This window comes from Eretmochelys imbricata, chromosome 3 (assembly GCF_965152235.1).
Source record: "Eretmochelys imbricata isolate rEreImb1 chromosome 3, rEreImb1.hap1, whole genome shotgun sequence".
NCBI classification, from domain to species: domain Eukaryota; kingdom Metazoa; phylum Chordata; order Testudines; family Cheloniidae; genus Eretmochelys; species Eretmochelys imbricata.
In genome coordinates this window covers 84,177,478-84,199,240 of record NC_135574.1, presented here as the reverse complement: position 1 = coordinate 84,199,240, position 21,763 = coordinate 84,177,478, and the positions used below count along the sequence as shown (strand labels likewise).

Sequence of the window (21,763 nt, the reverse complement as noted above, 5' to 3'; positions counted from 1 at the left end):
ATTTACTTTGTGTATTGTGGCATGTGATGTTGACATTTTTTGGAATGATTATAAAGCTTTAACTTTTTGAATTTCATTGTCTTCGGTCATTAAAGAATTATTGTCTGACCCCCACACCCATAATTTCCCACAACTGTGCACTGCTTAGACAGATATTATCCATCAACATTTTTAAAAATAAAAATCAAATTCGGCTAAGCCTAAATATAAGGCGTGTTTTCCAATCCTTTAATTATTCTTGTGGCCCTCATCTGAACCCTCACCAATTTACCAACATCCTCCTTCATCTACCAGCCTCACTTTTTCTCCCCATTCTCCCCACACACAACTTCTTCCTATCCCCTTGTTTCCCCCCTCTGACATTCCGCCAGGATCCCCCATGCCCATGTCCCTTCACAGAGCCCTGCTTCTCAACATGCTCCCTTCACCTGCTTCCTTGCTCCTCACCATGGTCCCTATTTGCTTAACAGATTTAGCTTATAAAGACTGTTTCTTGATGTATACAGTAGGCCCCTTTGGGCATGCAGGCTGCATTTCCTCTGCAAAATGGTTAGTCTGCTAAGACTTAACCCACAGATGGTCAGAGAACGAGGAGGACTATGAGACCATGCTAGAACCAATAAAAAGTTTTGAAATAAACCTGGATGATGATACAAACTTTTTTTTTTTTTTTTTTTTTTTAAAGTAAAGAAGGGCAGAGTAAAACTCCAAATACAGGAGCACATAATATACAGGACTCATTCATTCTTGTTGTACAGCTGGTAGGTAGCATGAATAAAAGTGTTAAATAAAACCCAAAAAGCTGTGTTGCTCAGGAGGATGACTTTGACTTTGACTTTGTAAGAACAATGGCTTACACATCTTTAATGCATTTTTTTTAAAAAAACCCTCTAGAGAGAGATTAACTTTTTTTAGACATTGATCATTGTTTTATACATCAGGAATTGCAAGCATTTTGAAACTAACTCTTGTCTTGTTTCAGTGTAATTTATTGAACTCAGTATCTTACTACTTAAATGAATGATGATAAAATACAGTTTATTATGTTCTACTGAAAAGCTGTTTTGGAATTTAGGCAAATATTACTTAGTGAATTATAGAACAAATCTCTAAGTTGCCAACAACAACTATACTCTAAAGGGACAATATAGTTTTCTTTAGTAGTAGAAAAATGACAGGGTTAAAACATTGTAATGCATCAGGGTTCTAGCTTTCTTTCTGTACTTATAAACATAAGCATGAAGTTGTATGTTAAATTTAACAGAAGGTGAAGAACGGTTATCAATGGATTTCTTGTTGTCATTTTATCCCTAAATTCAGTTTGAAACCAGATTTAAAATATAATCTGAAAGATCTTCTACAGATAACTCTTCAGACCAGTGTACCTGCAACAGCAAGGACCAAACATCAGAAATTTTAATGAAGTGGGAAAAAGTGATCCCCCAGTATTTTAAGGCTAGATAATTTTATGCCAATTTTGGATCATCATATACATGGAAGGTTTTGTCTTCCTTTGAAATACTGGCCATAAGAGAAAACAGGATACTGGGCTTTATAGACCAACTTCCTGATCTGGTATGGTAAATTGTACATTAAAAAAAGTGTGTTGCTTTTGGTACAAATCAGTATAAAGCGGAGCACAGATGAAAGTATAAACAGCTTTCTTCCCCTTTAATGTTATCACTGGTTGCTGAAATTATGTACAGGAGGTAGGAAGATCCTGCATAGATTTTTAAAAAGATACTATACACTGTACGTGTGTTCTAGCACATTTTTTAAGCTCTGTTAGAAAAAAAACAGGAGCTGAAGGGGCCATTTGATTGAATTAGTCTAAAATAATCTAGTGCTCTCAATCTGTGTTTCCAACTGAATTTTTATGACAAATTACTAAATCATGAGAGATTCAGCAGAACTGGGACTGTAAAACCACAGGACTAAAAGGGCATAGCAATTAGTTTGCTTTCATACACCATTAGAAGGTAGTTTACTGTGTCCAGCCCCATATGTGAATAAACGGATTATTTTAGATTCCAGAAACATATAATCATGTGTTGTAACACTAACATTTAAGACTATAGTGCCACATAACTTTCTGTATGAAAAGCATAAAAAGAAATTATACCTAGAAAAAACAGTTACCTACCTTTTGTAATTGTTGTCCTTTGATGTGTTGCTCATGTCCATTCCATTCTAGGTGTGTGTGCACCCACGTGCAGTCAGAGACTTTTGCCTTAGCAGTATCCGTAGGCCCAGCCGTGGCATCCCCTTGTGTGCAGCACTCATGCTTCGGTATATCAAGCACCGCCAGCCCTATGCCCTCTCAGTTCCTTCTTGCTGGCAACTCCAACGGAGGGATAGGAGGGTGGGTAATGGAATGAACATGAGCAACACATCTCGAAGAACAACAGTTTTGAAAGGTAGGTAACTGTTTTTTCTTCTTTGAGTGCTTGTTCATGTAGATTCCATTCTAGGTGACTCACAAGCAGTATCAATAGAGGTGGACTTGGAGTTCAGAGTCTTGCAGCACTGCTCTGCCAAAGCCAGCATCGTTTCGAGCTTGCTGGGTAAGCATATAATGAGACACGAACGTGTGGACATACAACCAGTGGCCCAACAGATCTCTTGGATTAGTACCTGTGTCAGGAAGGCTGCTGACGACGCTTGTGCCCAAGTCTAGCGTGCCATCATGATAGCCGTCAGAGGCACCTTCGCCAGCTCATAGCAGTAGAGGATGCAGGCCATGATCCAGGACAAAATCCTCTGAGCGGACACCGAGTGACCTTTCATTCTGTCAGCCACCGCAACGAACAACTGCGTTGACTTATGGAACAGCTTTGTTCTATCTGTGTAGAAGCCCAGTGCCCTCCTGACATCCAGGAGTGTAGCCTGCGCTCCTCATCTGATGCATGAGGCTTTGGAAAGAAGATGGGTAAGTATATGTCCTGGCCAGTATGAAACTGGGAAACGACCTGGGGCAGAAATGCTGGGTGCAGTTGCAGCTGGACCTTATTCTTGTAGAAGACTGTATAGGGCGGCTCTGAAGTAAGTGCCCTGATCTCGGACACCCTGTGGGCTGACAATAACACGACCAGAAACAAAACCTTCCAGGAGAGAAGCAGGAGAGAGCAGGAAGCCAGAGGCTCAACAGCTTGAGATTCAGGTCTCGGAGGGGGAAGGGATCCCAGACGTGTAGGTAGAGACACTCCTGACCTTTCAAAAATCGTGCCATCGTGTTGTGAGTGAAGATCAACCTGCTTTGGAATGGAGGATGGAAAGCCAAGATAGCACCCAGGTGGACCTTGATCAATGACAGGGACAAACCTTGGAGTTTGAGGTGCAGCAGATAATCTAGGATCTCCTGCAGCGGGGCCTGCTAAGCCTGAATATGCTGTTCCGAGGCCCAGTGCATTAACCTTTTCCATTTGGCCAAGTAAGTCGCTCTGGTGGTGGGTTTCCTGCTACCCAGCAAGACCTGCTGAACGCAGGCCGAGCATGCCCGTTCGCCCATGCTTAGCCATGTAGTAGCCAAACGGTCAAGTGCAGTGCCATCAGGTTCGGATGCAAAAAGGCTGGGACAGTAGATCCAGCCAGAGGGGCAGCTACAGTTGGGTGGCTACTGAAAGGCTCAGCAACGTGCCGAACCAGTGCTGGCGAGGCCACGCGTGAGCTATTAGGATAATTCTTGCCCTGTCTTGGTTGATCTTCACAAGGACCCTGTAAATCAACGGCACTGGCAGGAAGGCACAAACTGCTCTGAGCTCCCTGACAATGTGGAGGGCCAGATCAGTCTGCAACCAGTGGCCCTGGGTGCTCAGCTCACCCAGGTGGGCTCCCCAGCCCAGGTCCGAAGCAGTGGAGACACGGGTCAGTGACAGGAATGGGGTCACGGAGGGGACTTCCTCTAACACCAACCAGGGTCCAACCACCAATCCAGGGGATGACCTGATGTGGTCTGGCACTCTGACTACCCAGTGAAGGTCGTGCCTGTTGGGGATATAGACTGACACCAGCCATGCTTGCAGAGGCTGGAGATGGCACCAGGCCAGACTGCGTGAGTGAGCGGGAGAAGGAAGGGTGGTGACGACTAAAGTTTGTGTGTCTACTCCTTCTCCTTGCAGACCCTTGATGTGGCTGCCAACACCTTGGCAGCAGGGGTGGCCAGAACTGTTTCCGTGCAGACTGCGGCGTAGGCATGCCCAGCAAGCAAAGGGTGTCCCGAGTGTCCTTTAACCCATGCAGCTTCGCATCAGTCTGCTCCAAAAAGAGACCGTTCCCATCAAATGGGAGGTCCTGGATAGAGGTCTGCATCTCTTGGGATAGGCCGGTGGTCTGAAGCCAGGGGCTGTGCTTCATGACCACCGCTGACGTGACCACCCAAGCTGCCAAGTAAGCCGCATCCCGTGTCATCTGGAGAGAGCACCTGCCCGCCGCAGTGCCCTCCTTCACCAGAGTGCCGAATTCCTGGACCAGACCATGAGGGAGGGACTCCTTGAACTTATGGAGGGAGTCCCAAGAGGGCCTGATGGTTCGCCACCTGGAATTGCAGGCTGGCTGGTGAATAAGTTTTTCTCCCAAAAAAGTCCAGTCTTTTGGCCTCTATTTTTGAGAGCTGAACTAGTGTGCCCCTGCTTGACCTTTTCGTTGGCCACAGAGACAACCAGCGAGCCAGTAGAAGGGTGGGTATAAAGGTACTTGAACCCTTTGGCCGGGGCAAAGTACTTCTTTGCTGCCCTTTTGGAGGTGGGACGGATGGAGGACAGGGTTTGCCAGAGGGCCTTGGCAATTTTCAGGACCCCGCCATGCACTGTTGGTGCAACACGTGCAAGGGTAGAGGCTGAGAGGACATTGAACAAGGTGTCTGCCTGCTCGGCCATCTCCTCCACCTCCATCTCCTCCTCCAAAGGTCCAAGTTCTCAGCCACCCATCGAAGCAGGGTCTGGTGTTCCTTAAAATTGTCTGGTGGGCTGGCCCTTGAAGGTCCCACAACCGCTTTGTCTGGGGATGAAGATCACGACTGTACCACCGGAGGAGGAGGGTTTGGGGTGGGCACTGTCTCCTCTATCCCAACCTCCGAGTGGATCTCATGCACCGAGCCTGCTATTGCTCCAAGGCGGCGGCAGATGAGTGGTGCAAAGGGGGCATGCTCACACACTCCAATAAGGCCACTGCACTGGCCATTCTGCCAAGGCAGCGCTATAGACGTCGATGCGGCCTCAGGTGCCCATTTACTCCAGTGGGGTCTTGACAAGGGGCTGCGCTGCCCTTCTGTGCTGGAGAAATTCCCTTCCGTTGACCATGGTGGGCCATTGACGCCTGGGTCTGCCTGCTGACCATCACTTCTGGAGACAGGTGTTTGGAGTTTGAGGATCGGTGTCGGTATTGAGGGGACAAGTCCCAGGGGGACCGGAATCGCAATGGGGAGCACTCCCCCGGGGGCAGGCGACAGATCTGCGCTGAGAGGACAAGAAGCAAGAGGGAAATTGGTGCCAATGGAATGGAGACCAGCGCCCCCCACAAGGCGATCTGCGTCAAAATTGTGGGGACTGCGATCGCAGTGCTGGTGACTGAGGGTGAGCCCCAGAGGATCTGGGGCACGACACCGGAGATCTGCGGCACGGAGATGGAGAGTGCTGCTTGTCTCTGGGGACTGGCAGCACTCCACTGCCCCACGAGGAGTCTTAGCAATTGGCTTGCCCTAGTAGGGAGTCTTTGCCGCTTCCTGTGGCACGCGTGGTGCCAGCAGCGTGGGCGGAGGCCTCTGCTCTATCAGTGATGGGGGAAACTTGGGAAGGTGTCAATGCCGTCAGAAGTTTGGGTCCCTACCACTCCCGGGAGCCGGTGGTGGATACTTTAAGGGACTAAGGGCCCTGTTAGGATATAGATATTCAGGCCTGTCTGTAAAGGCCTATACTCTAAGAATTTAGGTGTATTCTTATCACTTGGCTAGTTAGAGGTATAAAAGAAAGAATCAAAATCACTGTCTGCTGCTATAAGAGCCTTCTCTTACTGAGACAGTCTGAGGCCCTGTGCTTAGGCTAAGGCCTTTGGCTAAGCAGCAGAGGCAGCCATAAGCTGGGAACCGAACAGTCACATCCTCAAATTCCAAACTAGTCACATTGAAATAAGGTGCTATTGGGTTGTTAGGAGTACAATCCTGTCCTGATAATGCCTATTGCCTCCAGAGAAAGGGAAGTGCCTAGAAGATGTAAAAGGAAACTTAGTTTGATAGCATCCTGTCTGGCAAGAACTCACTTATCAATAGCTGGGATGTGAAATCCTCATTTCTGTGTTTGCTCTATCACTGTAGTCCCCATTTCCCTATTGTTTGTCTGCATAATCTCTGTCTGCTTCTGTGATTTTCTGTCTGCTGTATAATTAATTTTGCTGGGTGTAAACTAATTAAGGTGGTTGGATATAATTGGTTAAATAATCATGTTACAATATGTTAGGATTGGTTAGTTAACCAATCATTTCACTGAAATTTAAGGTATAGCTAAGCAGAACTCAAGTTTTACTATATAGTCTGCAGTCAATCAGGAAGTGAGGAGGTGTGTGGGTGGGAGTGAGTGAGGGAAATGGGAACAGAGAATGGGGGTGGGGAAATTGGAATCATGTTTAGCTAAAGGGGGAAATGGGAACAGGGACACAGGTAAGCCTCTGTGGTGTCAGAGCTGGGAAGGGGGGCACTAAGGAAGGAAACTGGAATCATGCTTCCTGGAAGTTCACCCCAATAAACTTCGAATTGTTTGCACCTTTGGACTTCGGGTATTGTTGCTCTCTGTTCATGCGAGAAGGACCAGAGAAGTAAGTGGGTGAAGGAATAAGCCTCCTAACAGGCCCCAATGGGGGTGGCATGTCCATGTGGCTCTGGAGTGGCAGGGCAGCCCAAACTGGATCCTTTGCTTGATGCCCCATGGCCTTTCTTGTCTGGTGCCAGGGAGCTGTGGTTCTTCATTTTTTTTCTGGGCACCAGTGACAGGGAACAGTGCCAGGCAGAGCCCGGTATTGGGGGTGCACACCGAAATACTAGGCGAGTCTTGGCGGGACGTCTCGGAAGCCGGATGAAGGGCAGCCTCCAGGAGGAGAGCCCGCAAATGAATATCCCACTCTGAGTCCTGGGTCAAAATTTTTTACAAATACGACACTTGTCCTTCACATGCGATTCCCCAAGCACTTGAGGCAGCTGCTGTGGGGGTCACTTAAAGGTATAGGCCTGTTACAGTCCGCACAGGGCTTAAACCCCAGACACCGGGGCATAGTCCCTGTTGGGACTCTAACTTCTAACTACACTTAACTACTTAACACTAACTATCACTAGTTATCACTACTATAAACAACTATTTACAAGGCCCTAAGGCTTGAAGTCAGAAGAGACGAAACCGCTAGCTCTTGCTATGCAAGGAAAGGCACTCAGCTAACAACCATGGGCAGTAAGAAGGAACTGAGAGGGCAAAGGGATGATGGCATCTGACATACTGACGCATGAGCACGGCACTCAAGGGAGGCACCACAGCTGGCCCTCCGGATACCACTAAGGCAGGGGTCAGCAACCTATGGCAAGCGAACCCAGGCCAGCTGTGGGCTGAGTGGGCCAGCGGCTGGGACCCCAGCAGGCAGCAGCATGCCATTAAAAATCTTGCCTGTCCCAGCCCGCTCTTCTCCACCCCCCGCTCACCCACCACGGGGGCAGGGTGAAGAAGTTTGGTCCTGCGGGCTGCTGCTGCAGGGCAGGCAAGGTCCCCCTTCCCCCGCCGGCATGCTGGGTTCCTGTCCCTCCTCCTCTCCTTCCCTGCTGCCAATCAGCTGATGGCCCTTGCAAGGGAGGGGGAGAAGTGGAGCCGGAGCGCGCTCACTGCTCCGGAGAGGAGGCGGAGAAGAGGTGGGGACGGGGACGTGGGGTAGAATCAGGGCATATCCCCCCCATGCCCTGACTCCTGTCCTCCCCTCACCTGCCCCCAGCCCTCTGCCCTGACTCCTGCACCCCCCACACATACCCAGCCCCCGCACACCCCATGCCCTGAATCTTGCACCCCCCCACATTCCCCCCCCTACCCTGAGCACCAAACGGGAGCTCCTGCACTTCCCCCCACCACATTCTCACCTGCATCCCTTGCACCAAATGGGAGCTGCCCTTGTAAGCACTCCACACCCAAACCTCCTGCCCCAACCCTGAGCCCCCTCCCTCATTCTAGCTTCTGGCCAGACCCTACACCTCAGACCCCAGCCTGATCCTTCACTCCCAGCTCTGTGCTCAGTGCACTCCCACCCTCAGCTCAGTGCACAGAGAGAGGAAGAGAATGGGCTAGAACCAGGGAGAAGGTAGCTACCCACTCTATGTGGGCAGGGCCGGGACCCCAGGCTGGCAGCGGGCTCAGCGGGCTGGCGGCATAAGATCAGCATTTTAATTTAATTTTAAATTAAGCTTCTTAAACATTTTGAAAACCTTGTTTACTTTACATATGACAACAGTTTAGTTATATAATATATAGACTTAGAGAGACCTTCTAAAAACATTAAAATGTATTACTGGCACGCAAAACCTTAATTTAAAGTGAATAAATGAAGACTTGGCACACCACTTCTGAAAGGTTGCCGACCCCTGGCAAAAGTCTCCAATGCCTGCACACATAGGCGAGTGCACACCTAGAATGAAAATCGACAAGAGCAAGCTCTCGAAGAACATGCTCTTCCAACTTTTCTGTCAGCAGTTAAAAGGAAACAAAAAATGGTGGAATTCAAGCCTGTCAGAGAGCTTGTCAAGGGTATGCTTAAATGATTGCTCCTATTCATTGTTTTTAAAAGTGTAAGAAGGCTGTAACTTTATTACAATATATTAACCAGAAGTAGCAGCAACTCTTCAGTAAAAGAGCTGAATTCCGACTTCCATTACAATCCTCCACTTTTTCTCATGCTCATAACTGTCTCAAAAAAATTCAACATACAAGGAATTTGTTTATGCTTGGTCTCTGCCTAAAAGGTGAATTTTTATTTACTATTTTTTTAAGTTACAGCAAATTCAATTGAGCCATTTTTGAGCTTTATTCTCACCTTTGCCACTGACCTGCCTTAATACTTTGGAAACATTGTTTAAGCCTCAGTAGCCCCATTTAGGAGGCAATCATCACTACCTCTATTTTTCATATATGGAAAAGGAAGCTGAGACACAGAGAAGTTAAGGTACAGAGCCAGGAAGTGTTAGAATCAAGACTGCAACTCAGGTCACCTGCTTGCAGATCCAGGCTTCATCTAGACCAGAGTGTCTCCAGGCAAATCACTTAACCAATCTGTGCCTTATCTATCTCATCTATACAATGTGGTTAGTAATGCTTACCCCAAGGGCTCTGAGGACAGATGAAAAAGTGCTATGTAACTGCCAATTATTGTTATCATCACCCATTTTTACAAATGGGCAAAAGACAAGGTTAAACGACACTGTGATCTAATGGGTTAGGCATGAGCCTAGCAGTGACCAGGCAGTTTCTAATCGCAGTTCTGAAACTGACTTGCAGTGTGATTTTAGGCAAATCACTAAATCTTTCTATGCCTCTGCTTCCCCATCCATAAACAGTGATAATACTGACATACCCTAACGCATAGGGTTGGTCATGGCGGACATACTTCATTAATATCTGAAAAACAAAACATAAGATTCTCAGATGGAAAATACGAGGCTGTGGCTAGAGAAGTCAGCAGATTTTAGAGTGGGGAAAAAAAAAAAAAAACAGAGGACATGTCAGATTAGCATCAATATAACCAAATCACTTAATTCTTTACCCTAAAGTTTCCCAATGTAAAATCCAGAGGTTAATGGAGGAGAAAAAAAACCTTAAACACACTGAATGTGTCTATTGTCATAAACCTTGAATGGTCCCTTAGAATATGTGCTATCTACTTATACTAAACAATCTGTTCCATCTTGCATTTAGCTGTGAAGCTTGGAATACTTTTCCAAGACAGGAAGAAAAGCTCTGTGTGGCTGATGCTTGTCTCTCTCACCAAAAGAAATTGGTCCAATAAAAGATATTATCCTATTATCACAGAATTTCAGTGATCAAAGTAACCAGCTGTTTTAAAATGCTCTTTTTTAAATATTTCCCTAAATTTGCAGAAACCAGCTGCTGACAAGCAATATTTACTAATGCAAAGAGAGCAAGATATGTATGTACATATTGCTATCTAAATACTGGCTTAAAAGAAAACACTCATGAATTCCATTTACCTGAAAAAGCATTACTGTAATATCTTGAGAGTGTCTGCATAATATCTTTGGAATGCTGGGTCCATGGTGCTATCTTCCTGTAGGTTTTTACTCGATGAACAAGTTGAGAACCTCCATATTGCAGAGAAAGTGTGTCTCCATGATCTTCATACAACTCCTCAAACAATCTAAACCAATGAAACCAAAATATCTGAGAATTCTATCACCACTACTAGAAAGTGAATGCTTCTCTACTCTGTATTTTATGCCTTACTTACCTTTATGTTTTAAAAAGACTTAAAGGTAAGTAGGTAGAATTCCAAATAAACTATTTTCAGTTAATGTAATGAGTGCCATACTTCTGAACCAGAAAAGCCAGTTGTCTTTCCAAAATGTTAATTTAGCTAGTAAAGATTACAGAGGTGGCAACTACTGCAAGAGGAGTTAAGGGTTCTTTTGCAACATTCTCTTAAACAAACTAAGCATGTACCGGGCAACTAACTCTACATCTGCTCTGGTCTAAAAGACTCAAAGATCAAAGCACCAAACTTTTCTGATAATCTCCTCCTGCTGCCCACTTCAGATATTAGCCTTATCAGGGTATGCACAAAGAAATTATTGTACACATTATGTACGTATACACATGGGTGGGTGGGTGGGTGAGAGAGAGGTATAAATAGTATACATCAGGGACCATAAGAAGGCCAAGTAAATATATATCTATGCTTATTTTAACAAACAGGTAGATTTTAACAGAGTGAAATTAATCTTAGAGTTATAAAACCCTAACAATATGTTCAGAAATGGAAACTTAGAAATATTTTCCCCAAATATTAAAAGTTTAATTCCTTCATTTTAAGTAACTACTGTGGAATTCTTGAGATACCTAGATTTTTTCCCCCTTATTAAATGAAATATTTTTTCTCCTATATATTGCTGCCAGTTTACAAAAACAGAGATAATATAATTATCACTAGCCTAATCACACGGAAGTCTAAAATACTGTGATCATACATTCCAGGTCCAGTTTTGGAGTGTTTACTCAGATAATCACTTCCGTGGAAGTTTTGCCAAAGTAGGGTAATCACTACAGGACTGGGCTCTAAAACCAAACTTACACTTGCTCATTAGTTATAATACCTCAGATACTTAAATATTTATTAAATGAGAATATATGTCCTTATAGCTCCCAGAAGTAAACATGAATAAGAGACCAGGGAAATGATTGCTGGATGCTGTTGGCTTGTAGGGAGAAAGGAAGATCTTAAATCTTCACAGAATAAGGTAACCCAGAGGTGGGCAAACTTTTTGGCCTAAGGGCCGCATCGGGTTTCTGAAATTGTGTGGAGGGCTGGTTAGGGGAGACTGTACCTCCCCAAACAGCCAGGCATGGCCTGGCCTCTGCCCCCTATCTGACCCCCACACTTCTTGCCCCCAGATGCGCCCCCCCCCGGGCTCCTTCCCCATCCAAGCCCCCCCTGTTCCCTGACAGCCCCCTGGGAACCCCTGCCCCATCCACCCCCCGGCTCTCGGTCCCCTGACCGCCCCCGGACCCCCACCCCTAACTGCCCCCCGCCGCCCCATCCAACCCCTCCCCTCCTTCCTGACTGCCCCCCTGGATCCCTGCCTCATCTAACCACTCCTTCTCCCTGACCACCCCCAGATCCCTCGCCCCTAGCCTCCCGGGCCAGGAGCTCAGGGGCCGGGCAGGATTGTCCTGCAGGCCGCAGTTTGCCCACCTCTGAGGTAACCCCTCAAGGGTACCCATATTCCCCTTTGTGGGGGTGGTAAAACGACTCAGAATGGAGTCCAACCCTGAATATTAGTTATTTGGAATGAGGAATTTACCACCACACTTGACACAAGTAGTAATGCTTGGTATCTCTGGAGTGTGGTCATGGACATTAAAGCTTTTATAGTGAATGCAGCTGAGATGGTGAGGTCCATAAGTCTGGCAGTAGAATACTGAAGGCAGTCTTTTATGGAGAATTGCAGACTAGAACTTGTTTTATTTGCAGACCAAGAAAACTTTACAAAAACGCTCTCTCAAGGCAACCTCCAATCTTGCAATGTTGATCACAATACCTGGGAGCTCTCAGCATCTGACAAGATCTGATGGTGGCATCTCTGCCACCTCGGTCTGAAAGATCTTGAGAGCTCGTGGATTGCTGTAATCAAAGAGAGATGCACGAGGAGTAAAGCTAAAAGCAGCACATGTTCATCTACAATTCTCTTAACCTGTGGTACTTGCAAACAGGGCTGCAGGTCCAAAATTGGTCTTTGATTTCACTTCAGGACCCACAATAAGTGACTACAGCTCATCTATTGAGCTCGCTGGGAGATTCCATCATCATCCCACTCCCAATAAACCTGACTTAATAAAGTTGCAGGATGCCACCTTAAATCCACCTGTTTTTGTTTCATTCTCCTGTATCCTGCCTGCATATCCTGATCAAGGCCTATAAAATAAGCAAGTCAGCCAGGTTTTTTTAGAAAGAACCTGTTAGTTATAAACCTAACGGTATACATTTTATAATGGTCCTGCTCCTTAAGTCTCCAACAGATGCTCAGGCAGGATTTAGCCTTCAGCTATTTTATAACCCCTTCAGGAGGGAGTTCTCATTTAAGACTGTTGCAATTTAAATTTCCATAAAGACAATTTCATCGTTAATGAACTGTTAAACCACTAGTAAGCACAATTTGCATTACATGTGTAAGAAAGTCAAATATAGTAAAAATCTTAAATGAATCAAATAGTGCCATAAAATCTCTATGGCTAGAAACTCCATGCTTCAATAATAAGAGTATAGCAGTAGGAATACAATATCGACCACCTGACGAGGATGGTGATGGTGACCGTGAAATGCTCAGGGAGATTAGAGAAGCTACAAAAATAGAAAACTCAATAATAATGGGGGATTTCAACTATCCCCATATTGGCTGGTACATATCACCTCAGGATGGGATGCAGAGATAAAGTTTCTAGACACCATTAATAAGTGCTTCTTGGAGCAGCTAGTCCTGGAAACCCACCAGGAGAGAGGCAATTCTTGATTTAGTCCTAAATGGAGCACAGGTGGTCCAAGAGGTGAATATAGCTGAAACACTCAGTAAAAGCAACCATAATATAAATTAAATTTAAACATCCTTGTGGAGGGAAAATACCAAAAAAGTAGCATTTAACTTCAGAAAGGGGAACTACACAAAAATGAGGACACTAGTTAAAACAGACATTAAAAGATACAGTCACAAGAGTGAAATGCCCACAAGCTTAACGGACACATTTTAAAGACACCATAATAGAGGCTCAAATTAAATGTAAACCCCAAATTAAAAAGAATAATAAGAGGACCAAAAAATGCAATCATGGCTAAACAGAGTAAAGGAGGTGATTAGAGGCAAAAAGGCATCCTATAAAAATGGAAGTCAAATCCTAATAAGGAAAACAGAAAGAAGAATAATGGAGCAGGTCCTCAAAGAATCAATCCTGAAGCACTTACATGAGAGGAAAGTGATCAGGAACAGTCAGCATGGATTCACCAAGGGAAGGTCATGCCTGACTAATCTAATCGCCTTCTATGATGAGATTACTGGTTCTGTGGATGAAGGGAAAGCAGTGGATGTATTGTTTCTTGACTTTAGCAAAGCTTTTGACACGGTCTCCCACAGTATTCTTGTCAGCAAGTTAAAGAAGTATGGGCTGGATGAATGCACTATAAGGTGGGTAGAAAGTTGGCTAGATTGTCGGGCTCAACAGGTAGTGATCAATGGCTCCATGTCTAGTTGGCAGCTGGTGTCAAGTGGAGTGCCCCAGGGGTCGGTCCTGGGTCCCCTTTTGTTCAATATCTTCATAAATGATCTGGAGGATGGTGTGGATTGCACTCTCAGCAAATTTGCAGATACTAAACTAGGAGGAGTGGTAGATACGCTGGAGGGCAGGGATAGGATACAGAGGGACCTAGACAAATTGGAGGATTGGGCCAAAAGAAATCTGATGAGGTTCAATAAGGATAAGTGCAGGGTCCTGCACTTAGGACGAAAGAACCCAATGCACAGCTACAGACTAGGGACTGAATGGCTAGGCAGCAGTTCTGCGGAAAAGGACCTAGGGGTCACAGTGGACGAGAAGCTGGATATGAGTCAGCAGTGTGCCCCTGTTGCCAAGAAGGCCAATGGCATTTTGGGATGTATAAGTAGGGGCATAGCGAGCAGATCGAGGGACGTGATCGTCCCCCTCTATTCGACATTGGTGAGGCCTCATCTGGAGTACTGTGTCCAGTTTTGGGCCCCACACTACAAGAAGGATGTGAATAAATTGGAGAGAGTCCAGCGAAGGGCAACAAAAATGATTAGGGGTCTGGAACACATGACTTATGAGGAGAGGCTGAAGGAACTGGGATTGTTTAGTCTGCAGAAGAGAAGAATGAGGGGGGATTTGATAGCTGCTTTCAACTACCTGAGAGGTGGTTCCAGAGAGGATGGTTCTAGACTATTCTCAGCGGTAGAAGAGGACAGGACAAGGAGTAATGGTCTCAAGTTGCAGTGGGGGAGGTTTCGGTTGAATATTAGAAAAAACTTTCTAGGAGGGTGGTGAAACACTGGAATGCGTTACCTAGGGAGGTGGTAGAATCTCCTTCCTTAGAAGTTTTTCAGGTCAGGCTTGACAAAGCCCTGGCTGGGATGATTTAATTGGGGATTGGTCCTGCTTTGAGCAGGGGGTTGGACTAGATGACCACCTGAGGTCCCTTCCAACCCTGATATTCTATGATTCTATGATTCTAATAAACTCTCGCAAGTCAAGAGTAAAAGTATAATTAGGAAGGCCAAAAAAGAATTTGAAGAGCAACCAGCAAAAGAGTCAAAAACAGCAAAAAACTTAAGTACATCAGAAGCAGGAAGCCTGCCAAACCAATCAGTGTGGCCACTAGACGATCAACATTTCAACTAAATGAACACTCATGGAAGACAAGGCTATCGTAGGGAAACGAAATGAATTCTTCACATTGGTCTTCACTAAGGATGTGAGAGAGAATCCCACACACGAGCCATTCTTTTTAGGTGACAAATCTGAAGAACTGTTCATATCAAAAGAGGAGGTTTTTGAAGAAATTGCTAAATTAAACAGTAAAAAATCCCCAGGACCAGATGGGCTTAACCTGTGAACTCATTGCCAGGGATGTTGTGAAGGACAAAACTATAACTGGGTTCAAAAAAGGATTAGATAAATTCATGGAGGATAGGTCCACCAATGACTATTAGCTAAGATGGTCAGGGATGCAACCCCATGCTCTGGGTGTCCCTAAGCCTCTGACTGCCAGATGCTGGGACTGGATGACAGGGGATGGATCACTTGATGATTGCCTGTTCTGTTCACTCCCTTTGAAGCATCTGGCATTGGCCATTGCTGGAAGACAGGAAACTGGGCTTAATGGACCATTGTTCTGACTCAGTATGATCAATCTTATGTTTTTTTAAAGACCGTAAAAAGTTTAATAATTTTGAAAGTATGAATATATCAAAACATTGTCTCTTTACTAAGTCAGACAGTAAGAGTCAGTGTTAACTAGGGACAAGACAAGTATAAATGAGATGTAATACAGAAGGCAGAGCTTCACAAAAAAAAGGTGAATGTGGTCAAATAGATAGGAGGGTAATTCTAGTAGCTGCATTTCAGACAGACTGGCAATGGGAGATGTTATGTGAATGTCAGGGAGATCAGAGTGGAGGCGACTACAGTAATCAAAATGAGAAATTAGGACTGGATGTATTGTGGGAGAGAAAAAAAAAAGCTGCATCAGAGGGGAAGCGGAAAGATTTATACAAAGCCTAGATGTGAGAGACGGATGAGAGAAAGGAATCAAAGGTGACCCCGAAGGAAGGATGATGGTATAAGTAATGGAGAAAAGAGAAAGAGAAAAAGAATTGGGCAGAAAAATAAGGTCAGTTTTAACCTTCCAAAAAGAGATGTCAGAGGAAGAAGGATGAGATGTGGAAATGGATAAAAAAAAGACAACAGATTAGGTGTGGAGTGGCAGATTTGCAGGTCAACAGTATACAAATGATAGGAATCAAATACTTCTGTCACAACAGCACATTATTTCTAGCTACTGTATAATTACTTTTTAAAGTTCAAATCTGTTTCTGGACTTAGAGTTGAGAAAACGATGGAAACTAGCATAGTACCCTGCATTATTCAAAAACAGATAGGTTTGCTTATTTTGGCTTTTTGGTATTATGAGAACTTTCAGAATTTTTTTTTCCCTTTCCTTCCTAGAAATTAAAGTTCTGGTAGATGCATCGGAGGAAGATGTATAGAAGGATCTTCTGTGCATGATCTCAAATAATTCCTCCACTGTTCTGAAAAGTAAATCTGAAAATCCAATCTAAAAACCATTCAGCAAGTGAAGAGATTTAAAAAACATAATAATTGAAGCAGATATCCATACCAGAAGGCCACATGAAGTAACACATTTTGATCTCTCTTCAAAAAGTAGAAACAAGTATACAGCAAGCACAACAGTAAGTCGTACAACTGTCCAAAGGTTAAAAAAAACAACCCTCAATACCCAAGAGAAAAGGGGCCAACAAAGTGGAAGATCAGAAAACCTCCAACGAATATTACCCTCACAATTTTTTTTGATGTCCCATTAAACCTGATGCCTCAAAGGCAAAGCAGCAAAACAGTTTCTTCTGTCTCTGTTGCTTCACCTTCTGCTTGGAGAAATATGGTTGTGTCAGATTTGTGGTATTGAGCAGATGACTGTCCCAAAGGGGTTTGCCTCTGGGATTGAAAGTTGTTCAATTGGTTTCAATAGGAAGGCAACTAAATCCTCTAGTAACAAAGATCTTCCCAGATTTATGCTTATTATGACTTTTTGAATGTGAAGAAGAATAGGAGGGAACTCTCAGATATGTGGTGCTTATTATTCTTCCTCTTCTTTATATGCATTACTATCTCTGGATCCTGCAACCCCAGAGATCCAGCAGTCTTCTCTTTAGGCTTCTTGGAAGCAGAATGCAGATCTGACTCACTTTTCTTCCCTCGAGTACCCTTGTGCTGAGATAACTGCTGATGCCAAAGCATTTAGCCAAGATTGCAGTAAAGTTGAGGGAGACATGGAGGAGCCATTCTTCCTGTAGGAACAGCCACAGGCAATTCCCTTTGTGGGACTACCAGATAAAGACTGTAGCCATGTCTTTCTCCAAAACAATGAAGGCAAGTATACTGGCCTGAGACTGGCATCTTCCCATTAAAGGAGACTCACCTCAAACCCCAAATGCTTTGAATCTGCCATCAGGAAATTCAAGCAGAACTAACAGGGAAGTTAAGAACACCAAACTCATCAGAGTCAGTATTATGAACAAACCAAACAATGAATATTAATTGTAAAATCCTATCTTTACTTAAAAAAAAAAAAAAGGGAAATATCTCCCCCAATCCCACTGCTCCAATAAGCTACACTATGCAAGAAATACTGAACTAACTACCTGAAGCCATGAGTTCCGAGGTCTCTATTACAGTAATAAAGAAAACAATGTGGCCAAAATTGTACCTCAAATTTATACAATCAGGCCCAAATGTCCAAATCCCTGAGAAAACACTCTTGCAAGCTTTAATGGTCACTAATATTTAGAGGGTTCCAACTTCAATGTCAAAGGCATATGTGTATAATCTGAAAATGTTCAAAGAGGTTGCAGAAGGATGATTATTTTTCCCTCTCTTCGATGCACCAAAAAGAACCAAGAAGATACCGTAGAAAGGAAAATGAAGAAAAATAAGTTAAAATGTATTTCTGCATTGTATTTCTGGTTACTGGGAACATCTGGCAAAAAATTATGCTTAGCTCACTTTAAAGGCAAACTGCAATACAAAAATTAAAAGCTTTATAGTACATTTTTATTATGTTTATTTAAAGGACAGAGTTTTTAAGTTTAAAGTTTAAGTATCAAAAGAGAAGTGCCCAGTTTTGTTATCCTGAAAGGGGCCTGATAAGCATACTAATCAAATAAAGGTAATCTTGAAGTTACATGGATTTCTATGTTAAATGTCATACAGAGAGATGAATGGATAATTTAGTTAGCTGAAAAAAAAACCAATCTGAACATTTATTTGATAAGTATTTTCACTTAAAGTATTTTCACTTAAAGAAAAATTATGAAAACATCAGAACATAAAAAGCCACAGAAAAAGATAACAATATTAAACAGTTACAAAATTAATGCCAGGAAAAAACGACATATTTTACTAACTGTGAAATATCTTACCTAACAGCATCTGTGTCAAACTGCAGATTGGGTTTATCAATCAACCCCAAAGAATAGAGCTGATAGGCTAAAGCACACTTCCCCACCATGAACTGGGCTGTGTTAGTGCGATCTAAACAGTCAACACAATTGGTTCGAAGAACACCAGTCTAGGAAAGAAATAAGAATAAATGGGAGATTCTTCAACCAGTTCCCAATCATTACATTCATGCTTACTCTACAAAGGAATTGTTCTCATGGTTTCCTAATAAACTTGTCAAAACTGAAATACTTAATTATTCAAAATCTTGTGTGAATAAGTCAAGATCTTAAATCAATTAGGCTGCAATTGTCTATGTTACAGAAAACTGCTAAAGCCTCAGTTCAAAAGAGTCTCACTATTATCAGCTTCCTAAAACACTAAACTCTTCTTCCCTCTCATAACACACTTATGATTTATTGCAAAAGAATGCTGGATGCCACTGGAATGCAAAAATAAAGTTCCCATTTTTAAGTCTTGCTACTAAGACTGAAATATAAAAAACAAAACATGCTATCATATTGCTGTGGCCATAAGACAATGGGGTTTATATTTTCAACACTCCTATTCATAGGCAACAGGTGTACAAGTTCTGTTAAAAATTACAATCTGCATATCTTTCTAACCACCACTTGTGCCTGTGTTCTTCAATTACATAATGCCCACATAAAGCTTGGTATTTTATAATCTGAAGGGCTGAAAGCATAAATACCATCTAATATTTTCATAGGAATGATATCTGATTTATGGCTTACTTTGTTAATACATTAAACACAGGTAGACGTGCAATACTTGAAGATATATAAATCAAGGCAATATTCTTTTGGCTTGCATATTCTTCTTTCTTTTAGAGAGTTTAAAATTAGCTATTTAGAGAGTTTAGAGAGTTTAAAATAGCTCACTCAGCTATTTATCCTTAAATATCAGACCCTTGATGTTCTGTTAATATGGAATTGAGCATTTGTTCCCTAGTTTATGTAAAGTATAAAATCATAAATGATCATAGGTAGAAGGAAACAACGTTTCAGCAATATTGTATCTTGTGTGCAGAATATACAATCATGATATCCATATTTAAAATCATAAGCCAGTAATTCTTTTGCCATGCTATACATAGAGTAGTATTTTGAGTCAAACTGCCTGTTTAATTATTGATTGTAATCACAATTATACAGTGTGCAACAATGTGAAGATAAGAATGCTTTTAAATTCTTGTTTCCATGTACGTGAATTTACTATCAGACTGAAGCATGTTTATTCCACACTCAACTAAAATTTTAATGTTTGAACAACGCAGTTTTTTCAGTATTGAACAGTACATTTTTTCTGATTGTAAGACAAGATGTAAAAAATTATTAAAAACCACTGTATTGTGTGGCTTGTTGCCTATGTACTGTTAATGTTACAAAGGATAGCAACTTTCAGCGAGACCGGTGCCACTATCACTAGTTTCAGAAATGGAAACTAAATTTAAAATATTTCTCAGATTTCATTTGGCAAGAAGATACTTCCAGCAGCACTTTTTTTCTAGCACCACCCAAAGACAGTGTGGCCCTAAATCCATTTGGGGCCTTTGGGCACTACTATAATATACATATTTATATTAGTAAAGTACTGACTCAGAGTAAAGACAGTTATCTACTGATTCATGAACAATACTTCCTGCTCCACCTATGGTAGATGGCTCTTTGAAAGCATCTTGTCCTATCAGACTACTGACTTACATCAATAAAACTTTGTTGTAATAATAAACCAATATTATTTCAATACCTGTAAACGACCAGTGGGAACAACAAAACCTCCCAGTTCATTCCATCTGGAAGGAAAACAAAATACCATACCTTATAAAGTTTATTTAATGTAAGGATTAGAAGTCATGTCATGTGTCTGGCTCAGTAAAATAGAGGGAAGAATTTAATAACTTGCTAAAAATGAATCTGAAATCTTTGAGCGGTTGAAAAGATACATGCGTGGGTAAAAACAATGCGCCTATACATATCTGGTAGGACATGTGTTGCAATTAGCTTGCAATGCAAGAAATCCAGTATTGGAATAAGTGTGTGCCAAGGCTCACAACAAATTAGTCCAAGAAAGCCAAGTACAATATGCTTCTCCCCACCTCCAAATTGAAATCCAAGTTATAGACCTTATTAGAATACAGAGATTTCCCCCCAAGTTGGGAAAGTGATCACACAAATATTATATAGCTAATGTTTATGGTCAGGTTGAAGGAATTTTCCTTAATAGGCCTAATACTAATTTCATAAAATACATAAAATTTCAATTATGTCATAAATCACTGAGGGCCGAATTGAGTTTTTACTCTGAAAACTGATTTCACACCCCATTTTATCACTTATTTGGGAACTTACAGTTTTTACTTATTACAGATTTAGGAACATACAGTGTATCAGATAACTTCTGTAATGTTCTAAAAAGTTATAATAAATAATAATCTGTCTTCCCTAGACTTTTTATTTTTTTTTTCCTAACAATATGAATTTCTTACAATCATGTACGCAAGAGTAGGAAATAGCAAGTTTAGATAACAGGTATATTTCCTGGCACTCCTTAGAAAATGCTTTCTTTACATTCAAAATTGTGCTTGCTTTATCTGTTCAGATACTGCATATCTTGTTTTCAAGCATGCAATAAAACATGAAATGCATGCCCTGAAGCAGCAAAAGAAGCTGCTCTCAGAATGAAGAACTGTTTGTTATATCTTTCAAGAATTCAGGAACTGTTTAAATATAAAAGGGTGAAAATGAACATTTCAGACTTAATTTGTAAAGTGTTTATTGTAGCAAGAACCACCAACTACACCAAATTTCACAAGTACACATTTACCCTGAAGATACAAGTAGCATAATTAGCAGCATATTTTACACTTATTCAATGTGCAGATAATTATAGACCGTGCCCCTTTGGTTGCAGTCTTTTTCACTCTAACTGGACATTAAATTATAATTTTCACATTACTGCAATCCTTAAAAAGCCATGTTAGAATACATACTGCAGGGATTTAGGAGTACTTCATGTGTATAAGTAGTGCATGTGCGTGTGTGTATATAGATATCCAGATATTTGTGTGTTCACATCCCCACACACAAACTCATCCTACCCCTTTTACTTTTCTTGTTCTCATACATACTTCTCATCTGGCCGCAAGATGCTGCAGTAGGAATCAGGACGATTTACAAAGAATCCTGTTTTCTTCACTACACTTTCCGCAATTACATTCAATCTATCCAGGACATTACACAGTTTGCTACGGGGAGAAA

The 21,763-nt window shown here is 42.6% G+C and overlaps 1 protein-coding gene across 6 annotated transcripts in view; it reads right to left on the bottom strand.

The window, feature by feature from the left end:
* The window catches only part of FIG4 (FIG4 phosphoinositide 5-phosphatase), a 161,983-nt gene that overhangs the window by 78,241 nt on the left and 61,979 nt on the right, over nt 1-21,763 (bottom strand). For all 6 annotated transcript variants that reach the window (XR_013345611.1, XM_077812927.1, XM_077812931.1 and 3 more), the window contains exons 12-15: nt 21,634-21,750; nt 20,253-20,298; nt 18,464-18,612; nt 10,220-10,386 (exon numbers count right to left, since the gene is read on the bottom strand). Coding sequence is in view for 5 of the 6 variants with exons in the window: in XM_077812927.1 (XP_077669053.1) it covers nt 10,220-10,386; nt 18,464-18,612; nt 20,253-20,298; nt 21,634-21,750 (479 nt within the window). In the remaining variant the exon portion in view is untranslated. The remainder of the gene's footprint in view (nt 1-10,219; nt 10,387-18,463; nt 18,613-20,252; nt 20,299-21,633; nt 21,751-21,763) is intronic.